At 44.2% G+C, this 18,987-nt stretch overlaps 1 protein-coding gene across 1 annotated transcript; it reads left to right on the forward strand.

The window, feature by feature from the left end:
• The first annotated feature begins 356 nt into the window (after positions 1-356).
• On the forward strand, positions 357-18,901 carry LOC310649825 (nuclear envelope pore membrane protein POM 121C-like). Its single transcript, XM_083378624.1, has 13 exons — positions 357-823; positions 2,556-2,771; positions 3,259-3,426; positions 4,467-4,547; positions 6,604-6,778; positions 7,937-8,049; positions 9,391-9,461; positions 10,117-10,241; positions 10,590-10,692; positions 11,293-11,466; positions 13,031-14,752; positions 15,602-15,727; positions 16,470-18,901. Exons 1-13 carry the CDS (start codon positions 396-398, stop codon positions 16,562-16,564), a joined length of 3,597 nt encoding a protein of 1,198 aa, XP_083234750.1. The 5' UTR covers positions 357-395; the 3' UTR covers positions 16,565-18,901.
• Positions 18,902-18,987: the final 86 nt, after the last annotated feature.

Below are 18,987 nucleotides of genomic sequence, written 5' to 3' on the forward strand. Positions count from 1 at the left end.
TGCTGGTGCAGTGGCTTTGATTTCCCATCTAGGGTGACATGAGCTGTTCCTTCCCTTCAGAAGGAAACGGGCGGAAAGAAAAGCCGCAACGAGCGGGCCTTTTGGTCAGTTAGCTAGTTCAGACACGAGTCAGCAAACGCGCAGCGCTCCCTCAGGTCTCTCTCGCTCTCTACGCCGCCCGCCACGAGACAGCCCGCCTCCACGAGTCACGCCTCCTTTCTCTCGCTTCGCGCTAATAACTCCTTCAACCTCAAGGCCACGCCCACCCCAGCTCGCCTGCCCGGCTGCCGCCTCTCGCTCGCTCGCTCGCTCGCTCTCTTTGGCGCGCGGTGCATGCTGGGCAAGGGAAGGGGGAACCGTGAGAGGAAGGAGGGAAGACAGCCGCCGCGGCCTCGATGTCTCGGGCCGGCTCGACGCCCGGCTGGGGCTGGTGGCCTCCGTCGCGGCGGCGGGGACGGCAACAGCAGCGGACCAGGAGAAGGGTGGCTGCCGGTTCCGGCTTTCTGGAGGGAGCCTGGGCCTTTCCCGTGGCAGTGCTGGCGGTGGCGGGACTGGCAGCAGCGTCGCTCTCTTTGCTGGTGCTCGTGTTGGGCCTCTCTGGCGCTACGCTCTCTCTGATCGTGGCAGCGGCGGCTGCGGGATCCTGGATAGCATCCTCGGGATTAGGCGGCAGCAAGGACCGGAGGGGGAGCCTCTTGCTGACCCACCGCATCTCCTTTGCTTCCAAGAGTAGCGATACGGTCCTGGCCAACGGCGGCCCCTCCATGAACTACTCCTCGCCCGGACTGCTCGTGCCTGAAAGGAGGCGGGGGCAGGTTTGCGGGTAAGGGAATTGTACTGGAGCCCCTCTCGCCCTTTCCGCTTTTTTCTTAAGACGAGCCCTGCTGGGATTGCATTGCAAATCTATACACCTTCCTATTATGCCTGTGCGGCCAGAATGGAGGTGGAACTTGGAACAATCTTGCCCGGGTTCTTGGGGGTTTTCCAGTTGTGAAAGGCAAGAGGCGCATGCACTTGACCTGATGGATGTTTCTCCTTCCTTGGGTACCCAGCAATATTCCAATGACATGCTTTCTCTTCCTTCAAACTTGGTTAGGGAATCACGGGAGAAAATAAGGCTAGAACCTGCTTCTCTTCTCCTCCTCTGCTTGTGTACAGTATGGGAAAATGTAGCTGTATACATTCAAACTGCATGCGCATATTTGCAGCATGTATGCTCTAATTTGAGTGGGTGTATTTATATGAAAATATCAATACACACACATGCAGAGGCATATGGAACAAAGCATATTTTGGACCAGTCGGTTGAGCTTGGTATTTGGTGGAGCTCTCTAAGTGTTCAGAACAAGTCATTTCTCCTATAGAAGTTGGACTAACTTTTTGCTGTTCATAATGGCATTCTTTTTGTTCTTTCTGCTTTGTATCTTCTCCTATTTTATGGGCTTCCTGTAATTAATAGGTTTTTTTTGTGTAATTGTTACAATTTCATCCCGTCCCTCAGATACCCTGTTCTCATCCCATCCTTTCCCCTTTACTGAGGCTCTTTTTCTTCCTCTTCTATACATGTTTCATTCTGTCGGTCAGAGATGTTTGCTGTTTTGCTTGACCTTGGTTTTAGGGAAATAAAAAACAGATTTGGAAAGGTGAGATGCTCTACATTGCCTGGGGAAAAGGAATAATTTAATTACAGCATCTTCATCATACTATGTTTTATTGTTTAATCTCTCAGTTCATTCTGATATTAAACTTAGCTTGATTTCACTGCCTTCTCCAAGATGCTCTTTTGTCCTTTTCCCTCATCCATTACCATTGCCTTATCAGAGCTCTTCTCAGTTTACTCTTCCATCTGTGCTTTGGGTTTCCTGGTGCAGAAGCTCAAATTCCCTTGCTGCTGCATGTGTCTATGGCACATTTGCCACCTTTCTCATATTGTATTCAAACCAGATGGGATGGTAGTAGGGAGAGAGCTGGAAGTCTAAGTGGATCGTGCTATTGACTAAGAATCAAGGTTTTTCTCAAGGTTGTAAGCCAGGCTGAATATATTAACTGAGGTAAACAGCTATTATGTGTGCATGACAGATGTTCTGTCCTTATTGTAAATCAATATTCTCCAGTGATTCAGTTTTCACTTAAATTGGGTAATTAGATAAAAATTTAACTCAAAAATAAGTGAATGAATTCCGTAACTGAAGTTTGCTACAAACCACCTTGAGTACACAGTGCTCTCACTATCTAGATTTATTGATCTTCAGGTTGATGTTCTGAGAATAGTGTGATAGATTTTCTATTTGCACTTCTAAAATAACTTTACAGTATGAACTGATGGGAAGTGATATCTCTCTGTTGCTGAATGAGGAAACAGGACTTAAAGCATTTTGGTTTTCTGTACCTATCCTTTGCTGACAAACTAAGTAATGAATATAATGGATATAAAAGGTGCTGTATATTTGGTCTGAGATGCATTTTCTGCTGGCATTTTTTACAGGAACAGGCTTGCTGCTTATATCATTTCTCCATTTTCTTTGATTACATGCTTTATTCTCCATTCTTTCTAGGGATCACCTGAGTCCTTCAACTCGTTTTATGCTGACTCCTCGGCGGCGCTATCCTATCCAGCAAGCCCAATATGCTGCATTGGGAACCCTGCCTTCAATTTGCTGGGATGAGTATCGGCGAAAAAATAGGCTATCTATTCACCATTCTAGCATGGCCCACAGCCCTGTAACAGTGAAGATTGCTCGGCCAGAAAGCAACTTTGGCCGTTCTCCACTGTGAGTTTGCTTCACTAATTGCTTTTGGGCAGTTTTTAGATTGCAGGCTTGACCGCAGAAAAGTCTTCTCTTAGAGTGATCTCATTTCTCATTCCTCTTCCTGATTTATAGTGATATATGTAAATATTGTGGAAAGCCTAGCAGTCTCTTAAGCTGTTTCCTTGTAGTCCAGTTACTTAGGACACATCTTGGTTATTTTATTGGTTGAACTGACTGAGCTATTCTTACTGTCATCACCCTCCACAATTCTTGGCCTTAAAATGACTTCTTAACCACTTGTCATATTGCCTTAGAAGTGTTTTGTGAGGTCACAAGTAAATCCTGAACTGATGTGAACAGATTACCTATATTCAGCCAGTTTTCAACCAGAATCTCATTGGATAGGTCCTGTGGGCATGAGGAATGGGTATAACTTAGTTCCTGGGGTATCCTATGGACAATGAGAGGAAATTCACATTTTTGTAACTACTGCCATTTCATCTGACAGGTTGGAGCAGTTGGTTTCTCCTGTGGCTTTCTCTTCAGCATCTAATACTATCCTGGATCCATGCGCAAAAGAAACTGTCTTGAATGCTCTCAAAGAGAGCCGGAAGAGAGCTGTGGAGGAAGAAGAGGAGGAGCAGAACTTTCCAAGTGGTCAGGAGAACAAGAAGAGGTAATAGCTAATGGTCTCCTTCTGGTTGCTGCAGAAAACTAGCACAGTAGTTAAAATGCTTTGGTTCAAGTTGAATGGAGCTCAACATTAATCTGAACAAAATACTTTCTGAGATGGATCATAGCAATACTGTTTACATAGGGAAAGGTTTTAGTATTTTAATCCTCAGATCAAGACAGATATTCTTCCATATTTCTTGTAAAGGTTCTGCATGAGAGATTTAGCAAGCTCTGCACTCCAACAAACAAGTAATAGATTTGCAAAACATATAGTTTTGTGTGTAAACAAATTGCGATCAGGACTTGTTCTGCCAAGCAACAAGACTTACAAGAATCAGAATGCTTTCAGCAATATTTTCTCCAGTACCTTCTGTAAGTTACTATCAGATTGCCTCATGCTTTACTTGACTCCAAATACTACCATGCTAATGATTGAAAAAATCTGTCGCAGGCAGGAATGTGCACCTTAGTATGGTTTTGAGCCATCTAATATCAAATGTTCTCTGTAACAAATGTATCTGGACCAATCATTTGGGCCTGTGTTTTTTGGGATTTTTCATCTTTGTTAGGAAACCAACCAGTTATTTTGACTACAGATAACTTATTTTCAGAAATTGTAGCTGTATTTCTTGCTCTTCTAATATTTTAGGACATTTATATAAAGCCAATAAATTGTTTCATAGACTTTGTACACATTTTAAATAAGAATGCTATACCTGGAGAATTTTTCCCCCTGCAGTGAAGGGGTATAGCAGATGCCATAATGAGTACTGGAACTTTATTACTCATGGCATTTTAAGTTTGAAAACAGTTTAAATATTTAACATATTAAATAACTTTTCCAAATTGAAATCTGTTTCTGATTCAACTTTTAAAAATTGCCAACATGTTTTTTCCTTTGATCATCCTCCCTATTGATGGAATTGAGTATGTTCATTATAGTGAACAAGTTGGACCAGAGATTTTTGGGATTGCTGAAAGACAGGATATGTTCTTGTTCCCACCAGAAATCATCCTTTTAATCTTTTTTATTTTCTGCAGGCGCCATGATAGTACTGGAAGTGGTCATTCTGCATTTGAGCCTTTGGTGGCCAATGGAGCACCTGCATCTCTTGTGCCCAAGTAAGTGCCAGGAGCTTTGCTGAGAATGAGAAATGTTTTCCTTTTATAATGCTAACAACTGATCCCATGTATATTCTGGAGAAGAGACCGTTGATTGAGGGACATGTTTAAACCGCTTTCTCCTCAGTTGTTACTTCTGTCAGTTGAAGGATCCAGATTATAGTATGTGTGTAATCCAGTTAAATGAATTAGTGAAGTAGGTAAAATGGGAATTTTTAGGAAAGGTGGTAGAGAAAATGGTGACATTGCAATTCCAGAGGATCCTGGAGGAAATGGATTATCTGGATCTTTTCAGTTAGCTTACAGGCCTTTGTCGCACTTATGGATGATTTCTGGCAGGAGCAAAATGGAGGTGGTGCTTCCATCTTTATTCTCCTTGACCTCTCAGCTGCTTTGGATACCATCAAGCATGGTGTCCTTTTGGGCAACTTGAGGAGTTGGGGTTGGACAGCACAATTTTGTCTGGTTTACTTCCTTCCTTTGAGGCCAGTCCCAGTTGGTGTTGATAGGGAGTGAGAAGTTCAACTCATGGCCCTTCCTTTATGGAGCGCTACAGGGTTCAGCGTTCTCTCCATTCCTTTTCAACATCTACATGAAACTGCTGGGTGACATCATCTATCTCCATGGGGTAAGGTATCACCAATAGACTCATATATATATCCGTCCTGGGTGAAGTGAGCGTTGCAGTGGACCTTCTTTCACAATGCCTGAAGGCTGCAGGATCTGGATGGGGAAACAACAGACTTCAACTGAACCCTGGTAGGATAGAGAGGGTTAGGATTAGGGTACCCAGGAATTTATCATCTTTAGTCTTGGATGGGATTGTATTATCTCAGACAAACCTGATGCATAATGTGGTCCTCTGCTCGAAATTCTGGTGATGGCCATGGCTAGAAGGGTCTTTGCCCAACTCTGTGTTGTGCTCCAGTTATGCCTTTTCCTGGAAAGGGAGTCTATATCTCTGGTCATCTCCTGATTGGACTATTGCAACGCGCTCTATATGGGGCTACCTCTGAAAAGTAGGTGGAAGGTTCAGTGGTAGAGAATGTAGGTGCACGAGCCATACTGGATGCCTGAAGAAGGGAACATATAATAACCCTTGCTCCGCAAACTACACTGGGTACCATTTTGCTTCTGGTCCAGTTCAAGGTCTTGGTTATCATCTATAAAGCCTGCATGGCATAGGACCAAGGTACCTACAGAACCAGCTTCTGCCAATCTCATCAGTCCATCTGATTCAACCAGGCAGGGAAGATATGCTACAGACCCTGTCAGTCAAAGAATTTCGACTGGTAGGGTCTAGGAAGAGATCATTCTCTGCTACTTTCCCTGCTTTATGGAACATCCTGCTCCCAGAGATGAGGAAAGCCCCCCCCCCAGTCTCTTGGCCTTCTGCAAAGGGATCAAAACTCTGCGAACTTGCATGGAGGGCACACAGGATCACACAACCGTGGGACTGGCTAGTCCCTTGAGAGCCTCTTCCTCCTTTAAAAGGCTATCTTAGGTTTAATTTTTAATTTTACTATTAATTTTTCTATGTTTTATTTACGGGTTATATTATGTTGTACATCACCCCAAATCCTCCTTGGAAGGAGATGGGGAAGGAGGGGCTCTAGACATATGAAAGGTAAATTATATAAATAAGTTTTTAAATGCCTGACTAAAGAGATGTAGTTTCACAAATCTTTCAAAGGTAGGACTGAGTACAGCACCTGGGAGAATGCATTCTGTAGCTTTGAAGTTACAGAAGAGAAGGTTGTTGTTGTTGTTGTTGTTGTTGTTGTTGTTGTTGTTGTTATTATTATTATTATTATTATTATTATTATTATTATTATTATTGATAAATGGCCTCTGAAAGCTGGAACATAATTCCAAGGGCTTTTTTCCTGGGAAATAATTGCAGTTTGGCTCTGCTGGAAATGTATTGTATAGTCTCTGTGCTCATAAAACCGTAAGAAACAAGATAAGTTTCTTCATTGGACTTTGGAAGTTGTGCTTCTGCAAAATCCATCTGATTGCCTTGCAGTATGCCTATTATCTCTGTCTCTTTTTCTAGGCCTGGCTCTCTGAAGCGGGGACTTGCTTCTTCCCACTGCCTAGAAGATTGCTCCTCCAAGAGATCGCGCACTTCTTCCCTCAGTTCTGTGAACAGTCTGTCTGTGGGTGGTATACCAAGCTCTCTCCGCAATGCTATTGCCAGCTCATACAGCTCCACCAGAGGTCTCTCACAGGTGCATTGTTAGATGATTAACTCCTTTAATGCATGAGGCACTGTAGGTATTTCCCAGCTGTGTTCCCAGAACAAAGATGTAATGATAACTGGCTGTTCTCTTGAACAAAACTTGATTAATCTGCATACAAATATTAGTTTTACTGTGTTCTCACATTAGAAGAACACATATGGCAATAAAGGGATTTTACTCTTAAAACGTGAAAATATGACTGCAGATCAGTGAAGTTTAGTTTGCCAGTTTACATAAGTTATCAAAAAATGATCTATGAATTCAACCCAAGCTTTTCACGGGATCTGATGAGTATGAATAGAAGTTATCAGAAGAGGGTCTGGAGTTGCTTCTTAGTTGGTGGATTTATCAGTGGTGGACAAACCTTGCTACTGATTTGTATGCTGCGCATTATACTGCTACATTAAATCCTTTCATCCAGTCTGATAATGGTTATCCAAGTTGTTTACTAAGATCTTAGCGACTTTGACAGTCCCAGTTGATAGTTGAATCTGCAGGGCACATATGGAAATCCATACCTGGATGATATCTTCATCACATATCCGTCCAAATAATAAAAGTGGGGTACATGCAGCCTCTCATGAATTGTTCAAAGTCCCTTGGCTTTTTACCCGCCAGCCATTGCAGAAAATTATCAGGGAACTTGTAGACAACAGACAGAATTAGAAGAGCCTATTGGGATCAAACAGCCAGCAAATCCTAGCAATGGCTGACAGTTTCACAGGACCTGAAGGTAGCCAGTTGCAATGGCTATACTCAGGCAGACTCGTCAGGAGAGTAAGTCTAACTTTCTCCTCAAAACAAACTATCCAGGCAGAGACTACCAAGAGACTGAAACAAGGAGATACAGTTGAGTTGGGGAACCTAGTAGAGCAACAGTGTCACGGGGACCAGTAATTGGATAGTGCTTCAAGAATAAAAGTGGGCACGAGGGTTCTTAAGCAAGTTTATTATAACTCTGTAAGTTTTAGACGGCAGCATTTAATCGCGGAAAATTCTTCTTGCCATTCAACTCCTGTGTAAGTAGATTTCAAAAGGGACTACGTTAAATTTATATGTAAACGTTCTGCTGAAAACCTAAATAAGATATTAAAGAGATTCTTCTTGTTTCTAATAGTACTTCTTGCTTTGTTTTCTCTCCTTTAGCTATGGAAGAGAACGGGACCAGGTTCCTCTCCTCTTTCCAGCCCGGCATCCTCTCGGTCTCAAACACCTGAAAGGCCTAACAAGAAAGCAAGATATCCCAGCTCCAACATCACGTAAGTGCAGCTTTTTCTTTACCCTTTTGATATTCCTTAGACTTAGGGTTATCAGAAACTGGAAGGATCAAGTATGATACAATTCTTTTAAGGCCTTTTTCTGATCCTGTCGTTTTCCATAAACATGCTTTTTTTGTGTGTGCCATCAAGCCAGTGTTGATTTCTGGCAACTGCCTGCACAAATCCATACAGTTTTCTTGGCAGTGGTTTGACATTGCCTGCTTGCTAGGGCTAAGAGTGAGTGACTGGCCCAAGATATCCAGTTCACTTTTTGCCTAAAGCAGGGCTCGAACTCACAGTCTGTCAGTTTCTAGCCTGATGCTTTAGCCACTACATCAGCAGTTGGCTCTCTGTAGATATATCTGCAGCATATGATTCCTCCCTTCTCTTGTTTAATTGGCAAGGCTGAACCAAGACATCTTTCCTGCATTTAAACATCGTGTGAAGATCTGTCTTATTTTTATTTTATTTATTTTTATTACATTTATATCCCGCCCTTCTCCGAAGACTCAGGGCGGCTTACAAGCTTAGCAGTAGCCTTCATTCTATGTATATGCCTGCTTGTTAGGGCTTTCACACACACCCCAAGCGGCATTATTACAAAGTCAGCTTAATTGCCCCCAACAATCTGGGTCCTCATTTTACCTACCTCGGAAGGATGGAAGGCTGAGTCAACCTTGAGCCTGGTGGGATGCGAACCTGCACTAATTGCAGGCAGCTGGTGTTACTTAAGGAGGCATTAGCCCACTGCTCCACCAAGGCTCTTCCCCTTGGTGAAGGTTATGCAAGAAAGAAGGTTTTTGTCTGTGGTTTTAATTAGGCAAGATCCTGTCTGAGCTTTTATTTTTATTTTTTTTATTTTTTGGGGGGGAAGGGAATGTATTTATTGAAAAAGGAACCGGCTATTAAATAGAAAGCATTTTCCATGACATTTTACCAGAATGCAATTCTAAAGCTTACCTGACCATTAGATAAATTGAAATGGCTAGTAGTGATTGAGGATGTGCAATGTTTTCAGTTGTTGTCTTGCAATCTGTTGCTTGGAATTTTTTGTTTGTGGGGTGGGGTGGGGGTCTTCAGAGGAACATAATCGGGTGACTGCTTTCATAAGATGTCTGCTTGCATTACCCTGAGAATCCTCAAACCAACATCCAAAGGGCATGCGACCAGCTACTGTCCATAAAATGAATGACAATAGTATATGGGAGGAAAAATGGTAGGGATGAGAGAAGCAAATCTTCCTCCTACCTCTGATCACCCTTCTACAAATCTTCGAGCCAGAAGTTCAGAAGAGGAATTGCTTAACCATTCTCTTTCACTTGGTTTCTCCTGTTGCTACAGTGAAGAAGAGCCTCAGAAATCCAACTCGCAAATGCCTGTGACAGCAGACAAAGACACGCAGGAAGAGAAGAGTAAGTTTAAGGGGTGGGGATGGGATGGGCCAAGAAGGATTGGAGAGCAAAACTGAGGTGCAACTTTGAGTCTGGGGTGTGAAGGGAGGATCCTAAAGCAAAAAAAGAAGTAAATAAAAATTACATTGTCGGTAAGGCAGGAGAATGTCTGTTTCACAACAAGCTACTCTAGAGTGACTTACACAGATGGATTGGGATGAGTTTGCATCTTCTCATAATATAATAATAATAATAATAAATCACCTCAGTGCAATAATGGCAATGTGGTGTTTTCACATTTCAGACCTATATTCTGAGTCCCAATTCTTACCTGTGAAGATTGCTAAGAGGACTTAACTCTCTTATCTTTTCCCCCCTCTGTTGAATGCTCTCTAATCAGTTGGGAGATTCTGTTAAGAGCACTTAAGAATATATTGATATCTCTGGAGGAAATGTTGACATTTTCATTGCTAATACTGAAATATAAATATTCTTACAGTACATCAGCCTAATTTCTTTCTATTTACTTTTTTGTAGCCTCTGTGTTCATATTATGCTTGTCTGTTTTTAAGCCTTCAAAGATGTTGCATTCAGACATGGATAATTACTATTGCAGAGAAGCCTGAGCTGCTTCTGATTGGGTAGCCACATGCATAATTTGTCAACTTGGTCTCAGTTTCAGACTCACCCTTGAAGAATAAATGCAACTATGTGAGTTCACCATCTTCATCAGGAAGCAATGGCAAGCGGAAGCGGAAGATTCAGCTACTTTCAGCTCATCATGGAGATAATTTTGCCTTGGTATAACTCTTCAGTGACTTCTTTCTTTCCCTCCTCCTTTCTTCCAGGAATAAGAAATGTTGGCACATATTTGAGACATCATATGGCAGGTGATAAGATATCCAGCCAAGAAAACAAGATAGTTAAATTGAGTAGGATGGGTGCTGCTACGCTTTTGACTTTAGTCAAACACACCATATGCCTTGATGCTTGAGAAAAAAGTGGGAAGCATTAAAGTAATGTAATCTTTCGGTTTATTTATACATTCCCAGAGCTAAGGGAAGAATACCTCTGTCTTTTGTTTGGTGCTATTTATGAAAGTGCTGTCTTGCTCCTTCAGAACAAATGCTTAAGATATTTTCTTGGCAGCCTCCACCACCTCAGCTGGGCTATACAGTCACCCCAGAAGACTTAGATGCAGAGAAGAAAGCAACACTACAGTGGTTCAACAAAATCTTAGAAGAAAACATTGGTAGGTGTTCTCGTTGTCTGCTCCAGGCTGCACTTTAAGAGTCTGCCACCCAAATAAGAGATTTATACAAACTAGATAGGGGGCGCGATACTTCAGTGGTTAAAGAGACTAAGCTTGTCAGTGGAGAGCTGACAGTCCAGGTTCAAGACCCAAGCTCTACACAATAGAGCTGAACTCCCATTATTTGTCCTAGCTCCTGCCCACCCAGCAGTTCGAAAGCATACAAATATAAGTAGGTTAATAGGTACCACTTTGGTAGGAAGGTAACAGCGTTCCTTGCACCTTTGGCATATAGCCGTGCTGGCCATATGACCGTAGAAATTGTCTTTGGACAATATTGGCTCCCTCAGCCAAGAAACAGATGAGCTCCGTGCCCTAGAGTTGGACATGACTGACCAGGAAGTCTTTACTTTTACGAACTAAAAGTGGGTAATGATGGTGACTCTCTTTCTATGCAAGTCCTTAAAATGTCTTCTTTGCTTGTTCTATTGGTTCTTGCTAGTCATAGATTCATTAGTTGGCTTTAATGTCAGCAGATGCTAGATGGTGGACTCTTGTGACATTGAAATTTCCAGAAAGCTCTAATGGTTTCCCCAACAGATTCCGCCCCAAGTCCACCCGTGGAGACTACCTCTTCATCTCAAACTTTGAACTTTTCATTGATGTCCACCAAACCAACACCTGTGTCATTGCCCATCTCTACTGCCGCAACCAATCCTCTTCTGGAGAGCCTGAAGAACATGCAAGAAGGAAAGAACTCTTCAGCACAAGCAGGTGAGCAATTTCAGAGGGAAAGGGGTACTCATTGCCTGTCTTTAAAGAACCCTTGAGTGCGATAAAGGCCTATACCAGGGGTAGGCAACCTCGGCTCTTTTATGAGCATAGCTGACTCAGGAATTCTGGGAGTTGAAGTCCATGAGTCATAAAAGAGCCGAGGTTGCCTACCCCTGGCCTACACTCTGAAACTGGTGGTTCTGAAGCTGTTCTTAAGTATTTAGCAGCTTCCTATAGAATTGGATGTTGATGAATGGATACAAGGGGATCAGCGCTATGATTCCTGTAAGAAATCTAGGTCTAATCTGATGACTAGAAAGGGATAGGGTTAGAGTTTTGATTTTATGTTCATTAAAATATTATGGATGGTTCCATTAAAAATGATGTTCTGAACAAGTTTCAAAGTACAGAACCTTGCTTCTCTCTTTCTTTCCAAAGATCCAGAGATAGGCTGAATTTCATAGCCTTAAACCTTACCTTAAAAAAAAATCACATGGTCCCACAAATTCATGAATTCTTTGTATTTATAATGCAGAAACTATTCAGCTAACAGACTTAACTGACAAGGCTGTTCCTTTCTCCTCTTGAGCCAAAGGGGAAAGGCAGAAGCAACTTAAGCCTTTTCCATACAGAAAAAGGGTTGTTCTTTACCTCTTCATATAGAAAAATGTTCTCTTTGTTCAAAAATATTTTTCCAGTTATTAAGAGAAAAGGACTGGAGATCTTCTCGCCCAGCAAAGATCTTCTGGAGACCAAAATGTAATCTTTCCCTTGAACTCAGTTCTCCACTCAAATGGTGGGGATACTGTTGAACTCCTTAGGCCTGGCAGATTGCCAGCTTTGAAGCAGAGCTTTTTACTTTTGAGAAATTCCCTCCTCCAGGGACCTATTCAGTCCATTGATTGGTTTTCTTTTTAAATGATGAGTATATTCTTTTTCAGGGGACATTTAGAGCAATTTGGAAAATCCTTAAACATGTTTTTAATGTTCAGTTTTGTAGAATTATAATCTATTTCTTTCTGCTTATTATCTGAAGAATTTCTAATTAGATATTTGTAATCCTGCTAAGCTAGCTCCTAAATGCCAAATAGCTGACTGTTACAGACCATTTTCTAGAGATTAACAAACAAAATGGCCTATAACAGATAAGAGAGGATAAGATAAGATTGCGAAATATTTATCATGCAACCTAGAGAAATGTTCTCCACACTCAATCCACGCTGGACAATAAATCCAGAATATTTTTGCCTTTTTGATGCGTCTAGATTTGAATTTGTCCCAAACTAAAAATTTAATTCTTGAACGTTTCCCTTGGTTGTAATGACAGGTTGGATTGGTTTAAGAAAGATGGAAGTGTGGAAATATCACTCCTTTTCTCTGTCTATAAAAAAGTGAAACAAATTCTATTCTGCAATAAATACAGAAGAGGAGGGGGGAAGATAACATTTATGCATTCCAGATTGTCTGATGTAAATAAATAACATTTCTTAATGGTTTACTGCGGAACAATGTCTCCTAATTACAGTAATGTGCTTTTCTCCATTTTCTCTTCCCTCCATTCCAGCCAAGACAGTTCCAGGGACTAAAGGGAGTCCTCAGATACCAGCCTTCTCTGCCTCGCTGGATTTGAGCTCCTCTGTGCCGGTGACATCCCCTGAGGCACCTAAGCCTCCGACACTCAACGTACCTGTTCCCCTGTCCACTGCTTCTCCTTCTTCAGGCCCTTCCCTGCCCACCAGTAACCCGGGCACTTTGGTGACAGCTTCTTCTGAGCTGGGCCACACTCCGTCCAAGCCCTCGTCTGCTCCAAAGCCCAGCATCCTCTTTGGGATCCTCACCAGTCCTCCAGTCGACAAGCCCTCCTCAGCTGCAACAGCGCCATCTTCTTCTGCACCCAGCACGGTGCCTATTTTCAAACCAGTGTTTGGCAGCCCAGCAAAAAGTGAGAACTTTGGCTTCTCCGCAAGTAGCACCATGGTGGTTTCTGCCACTGCGCAATCTGCGCCTTCTTTGGCACTTCCTGTTGCTCCCAGCAGCACATTCAAGCCCATCTTTGGGTCACTGTCCACACCAGCAACTGCTGTCCTGCCCACAACCACATCATCTTCTCCCTTCACATTCAGTCAGGCCTCTCAGCCAGCAGCAGCAGCATCTGGCCTTCCTGCCATTAATGCCTCAAGCAGTCTAGGGCTCCCCGTTCTCTCAGAAGCGACTATTGCCACCTCAGTGTCACCCCCTGGATCAGCAAGTGTGACATTTGTCTCCATGAGCAAACCTGTGTTCAGTTTCGGGCCGGGCATTCCATCCTCTGCCGCTGCCCCCAGCAACAGCAGCAGCAATAGCACTCCTGCCGCTGTTGTCTCCACATTGGCATCTCAGCCCTTGCTATTTGGGGCTGCACCCAGTGCCAGCGCAGCTGCCATGCCTCTTTTCCAGTTTGGCAAGCAAGCTACTTCTACAGGCGCCACTGTCAATCTCTTGGCACCCCCCAGCACCACTAACTCTGCTCCCACTGTTACTGCTGCTGCTGCTGCCACCACCACAGCCAATGCTGGCTTCAGCATTTTCAGTGGCGGCGGCAGCAGTTCCACACAGGCTTCTTCAGCACCATCAGCCACCACACAGGGTCCACTGACCTTCGGGTCTTATGCCTCTGCATTCAGCAGTACCTTTGGAGCCGCCTCAAAACCACCCCCTCCGTACCCTGCAGCTACAAGCCAGCTGGCTTTTGATGCAGGTGTGCCTGAGGGCCAGCAGGCAGCTCTCAAGCCACTGGCTGCAGGGCCACTGAACTTTGGGACTCCTTTCAGCTTCACTGGCTCAGTAGCCCAACCTGCAGCCCAGCCAGCATTTGGTAGCTCTACACAGACCCCTTTTGGAGGGCCTGGCCCTTTGGCATCTTTTGGAGCCAAAAATACTTCCCAGCCGGCATTTGGAGTTGCATCGTCCATCTTTTCTTTTGGGACAGCCACCACATCCAGCACTCAGACTACAAGCAGCGGCCCAGGAAGCTCTGTGTTTGGAGGTTCAGCCCCAGCTCCTTTCACCTTTGGGGCATCGAATCCCCAAGGGGTAGCAGGCAGTGCTTTTGGCATTGGTGCCAGTGCTACAGGCACAGGCGTGCCCACGGTTGGATTTGGCTTTGGCAGCGGGCAGAGCGGAGCTGCAGACGGAGTGACACCCTTTGGAACTTCCTTGGCACAAAACCCTCTGGGTACCCAGAACCAAAACTCTGCCTTTGCTTTCAACGTCCCAAGTACACCTGAGAGCAAGCCAGCATTCGGAGGTGAGTCCCCTTTGCTTGGCCTCTTGGTTCTTCAATATTCCTACTTATTCTTTAGCAGGGATTGCTGTTTTCTAGTTTCGCTATTCCTGTAGGCCAGGGGTATCAAACTCCATTTCATTGAGGGCCACATCAGCATTGTGGTTGCCCTCAGGGGGCCGGGTGGGTATGGCCAGGGTGGGTGTGGCCTACTGGGTGGGCGCAGCTGGAGTGCGTATGGCCTACTGGGTGGGCATGGCCAGCTCTACATCATTGGCATCAAGGGTGCCTATGGGGGGCCTGGGCAGGAGTGGGACAGATCTGGGGGTCTCTGGCAGAAGGAGGGTCTCTGGGCCAGGGCCAAGGCAGCAGGGACTGTTCCCTCACTGTTTCCAGGATGGCTTCGGGGGCCACATGAAACCACTTTGCGGGCCAGATCTGGCCCCCGGGCCTTGTGTTTGACATGTCTGCTGTAGGCTGTTTTGATTCCTAGGGCGTGGTCTAGAAGTCCTAGCTTTATATTTGAGGCCATCGAGAGGAGGTGAATTCGTATTTCTGTTCAGGCAGATGCACACAGATCAAATTCTGTTTCCATTCTGTCTCCTAAATGCAAGTCTCATTTCCTCCAGCCCTATTTGTTTCCCTATGCTCTCCTTGAAAAGTAGAATGCAGGAGAGGAAAGGGCTGGTAGACTCCTTTGGTGCTCTTGTATTGGGGTAAAACAATTGTCTTTTGTATAAAACCTTCAGAGAAAGTAGTTCCTGTCCTTCATGTATCCCTGACAGTGTCAGGCAGGGATTGGTGATCTTGTTTCTCCATAATGTGAACACATTCTCTAATAGACACTTCATTTTGCTACTATTTTGTGGTTAGGAACTCCCACGCCTACATTTGGGCAAAGTACACCTACTCCAGGTGGTGGCACAGTAGGGAGCTGCAACCTTTCCTTTGCGACACCTATCACCCCCACCTTTGGAGGAGTGACACCTGCTGCTTTTGGTAAGGATTTTGGAACTTGGTGGGCAGGGGGCCATTCCGTTTATACAAGGCGGGCAATCTTTTTGCAACATTTAGAATGCAAGGATCAGACAAAGTTAAATCACCTCAGAACAGTTTTTTTGGCTTGTTTTGTGGGCAAGGGGATGAGGGGGATTTAAAACAAAATACATTGTTAAAATAAGGAAGGGTTGACATTATAGTTCTAAATCTAAAATTATTGGCATTAAGTATCAGATGCTGATAAGGGACGCGGTGGCTCAGTGGGTTAGGACGCTGAGCTTGTTGATCAGAAGGTCGGCAATTGGCGGGTCGAATCCCGAGTGCCGCGTAGTAGAGTGAGCGCCTGTTACTCGTCCCAGCTTCTGCCAACCTAGCAGTTCAAAAGCACATAAAAATGCAAGTAGAAAAATAGGGACCACTCCGGTGGGAAGGTAACAGCGTTCCGTGCGCCTTTGGCGTCTAGTCATGCCGGCCACATGACCACGGAGACATCCTTGGACAAGCGCTGGCTCTTCGGCTTTGAAACGGAGATGAGAACCGGCCCCTAGAGTCGGAAACGACTAGCATGCGTGTGCGGGGGAACCTTTACCTTTATCAGACGCTGATGGCACATTCTTCGAAAGAATCCAGAGACTGAAAATCACTTAAGAGTAGCATGCTACGCAATCCCACCGGTTATTTGACATACTTTCTATGCCCAAACAACCTCTTGTGAAAACCTTTTGCTTTTCTGTCCCTGCAGGGCCAGCAATACCCACCTTCTCAATTGGAGCAGGATCCAAGACAGGAACCCGCCAACGGCTGCAGGCCCGGAGGCAGCATACTCGTAAAAAGTAACCAGGAGCAGCTTCCTACCTGGACTTCAACTCCCAGTTGATCTGCTGTCAGATCCTCCTAATACTACCCAAGGAAGACTTATTCTGGTGCGCATCTTCAGCTGGACTATCCTGGGAGTCTCTTTTCTGTAACAACCACAGGAAGCTATTCTGGAGTGATTTTTACCCCTTCAAACGGGATAGGAGAAACTAAGCCCTTTTTACTTGAACAGTCTACAGCTGAGTCTGGATGAAAAAAATGTACATATCCTCTATTTTCCCTTCTCCATGTGGACCTCTCCCATTAATCTTCCCTTCTTTCTCTGCCCTTAACTTCATTCCCTTTTGGCTGCTTAGTGAAGGGAGTAGGGTGTCGGGGAAAGTATTTGGCTTTTAGCCATTTAAATATTTCTGATTGAAACCAATTGTTAGTTCTCATCCTCACTCTCTTCCCTCTTTGGAAGCCTTTTCCAGAGAATCTCCAGGGCTTCCTTGATCCAAATTCTCATCAAAACATAGTCCACAGTAAGACCCCTATGTCCCATTGGGATAGTCACCCTTTCTTGCCAAAACCTTTTGGCTTCATGTGTTTTAGCCAAGTTGGGATGTTAATCATGGTTAGCTGTGGCTACAGAGCCTAACAGCAGAGAAGTGGTTGGATGGCGACATGAAATGGAGAAATGTCTTGGCATCAGAGGTCCAGGGGGATCTCCCCCACTGGTATGCTTCTTCCATGAGCGTTTGGTGAGGAACAGTGCCATTCACCCCTACAGCTTTCCATCTATGCAGCCTTTCCTTTCCCCCTGCCCTTCCCTCTCCTTGCCTTCAAATGTCTGTGTTTTGCTCACAGTATGTTTGTGTTCTTTTTTATTGCTCTGTGAATTGAGTTTGGAGGAAGAATTGAATTGTATGTGTGGCGGCATGTTGGTAATGCCGGACTTGTTGTAAACATTTTTCAGGGGACCTGTCTCCAACGGAGACGAACCCTGCCTAATTGGGTGTGGACAGTCACTGCATGGCTACATGTGCTGAATGAAGTGTGAAGACTTCAACTTGGAAGGCTGGAAGTGCCAACTTGGGTCTGGACTCAAAAGCCTTCAGAGGAAGACGGGAAGGTTGCCTCCCTGATGTTTGGTGGCTCCAGGACTTTGTGGGAAGTTCTTGTTCTGTGCTGGGTCTTGGAGTAAGGAGGAAAAATGTTTCTAAGGCGGAAGAGTAAAATCATAAGCCCCATGGGGCTCTGGCTGAAATCTGGTGTTTTTTTTCCAACTTAAAAAGAGCTTGAGTCACAGCAGTCAGCCATTGCGGGTAGACAAGCAGCTCGGCAACAAAAAACGGTTCTTCTCAGCCAATTTTGTTCTTGGAAGTCAGGCCAGCTGCCAGTGGTGTGAATGTGTGCGTGAGCCTGCCTAATTCTAAATTTAAAAAAAAAAATATTTAAACATTTTTTAACAAAGTGAAACTTTATTTTTATATTTAAGCTAAATTGCCTTTAAATTCCTTCAAGCTTGGTTCATAGAGGTGTGAAAGTACAAAGTTGTTCATTAGCAAATTGCCTGTGCTGTTACAAGACAACAGGGCTTATAGGGAAGTTGTATGTGTGTGTGGGGGGGGACATCTGCTTTCTTGCTGCCGCCACCCCTCGGGCTTCACAGGTCAGTGTTTCATGTGTTTGTTGAATAATGTGAGTGTGGCTCAGTCTGTTCCATAATGCTTGAGAGCTCTTGCACGTTTAAGTGGTGCTGGGAAAGTGAATTCTGGGTCAGCGTTTGTCATTTGGAGGGAAGGCAGATGTGTGGCTTGTAAAAGAACGGCCACTCCAGTGATTGCTTGGGACAGAGACTAACTTTGTTGGGGGAAAGGGTCATCTTCAGGAATCCCATCCAACATTTAATATATTAGTTAATATTGACCAAATAACTAGTATTCTTCATAATAGCAGCTAATATTTCATCTCTCCACCTAAGGCAGGGGTGGGTGGTTAGTCCTCTGCCAGCAATATGGGGAGGTGTTTTCTTGGTGCCCCAAATCTGCAATGAACCAGTCATTTCTCCAACTGGGAAGCAACTGTCCCCACCCACCCTAGAAAGGTAGAGCACCTTTTTGTTACCAAGATATTGCTGTGTGTGAATGAAATGAAGTACGTAAAAATAAAAAGAATGGGCTGACTTTTTTTAAAAGTTGCATTGGAGACTCGGATCATTCCTGTCAAGGGTTTTAGTGTGACTGTGCAATTTCTTTTCCTTGCTTATGTTGATTTAAAATAAAACTGCTTGAGCCAGAATGTTTTTTACTCTGCTTTTTGGCCAAATAGCCTCCTGGAGTGGCTTGACAGATCAATAAAAGATGCTAGTCTCTGTTCCAGTGGTTTTCACTTTCCTTTCGTACCTGTTTCCTACAAATATTGAAAAGAGGCCTCTTCCACAGGATAGGCATCAACTTTCC

Source organism: Vipera ursinii (genome assembly GCF_947247035.1).
Source record: "Vipera ursinii genome assembly, chromosome: 1".
In the NCBI taxonomy this organism is placed as follows: domain Eukaryota; kingdom Metazoa; phylum Chordata; class Lepidosauria; order Squamata; family Viperidae; genus Vipera; species Vipera ursinii.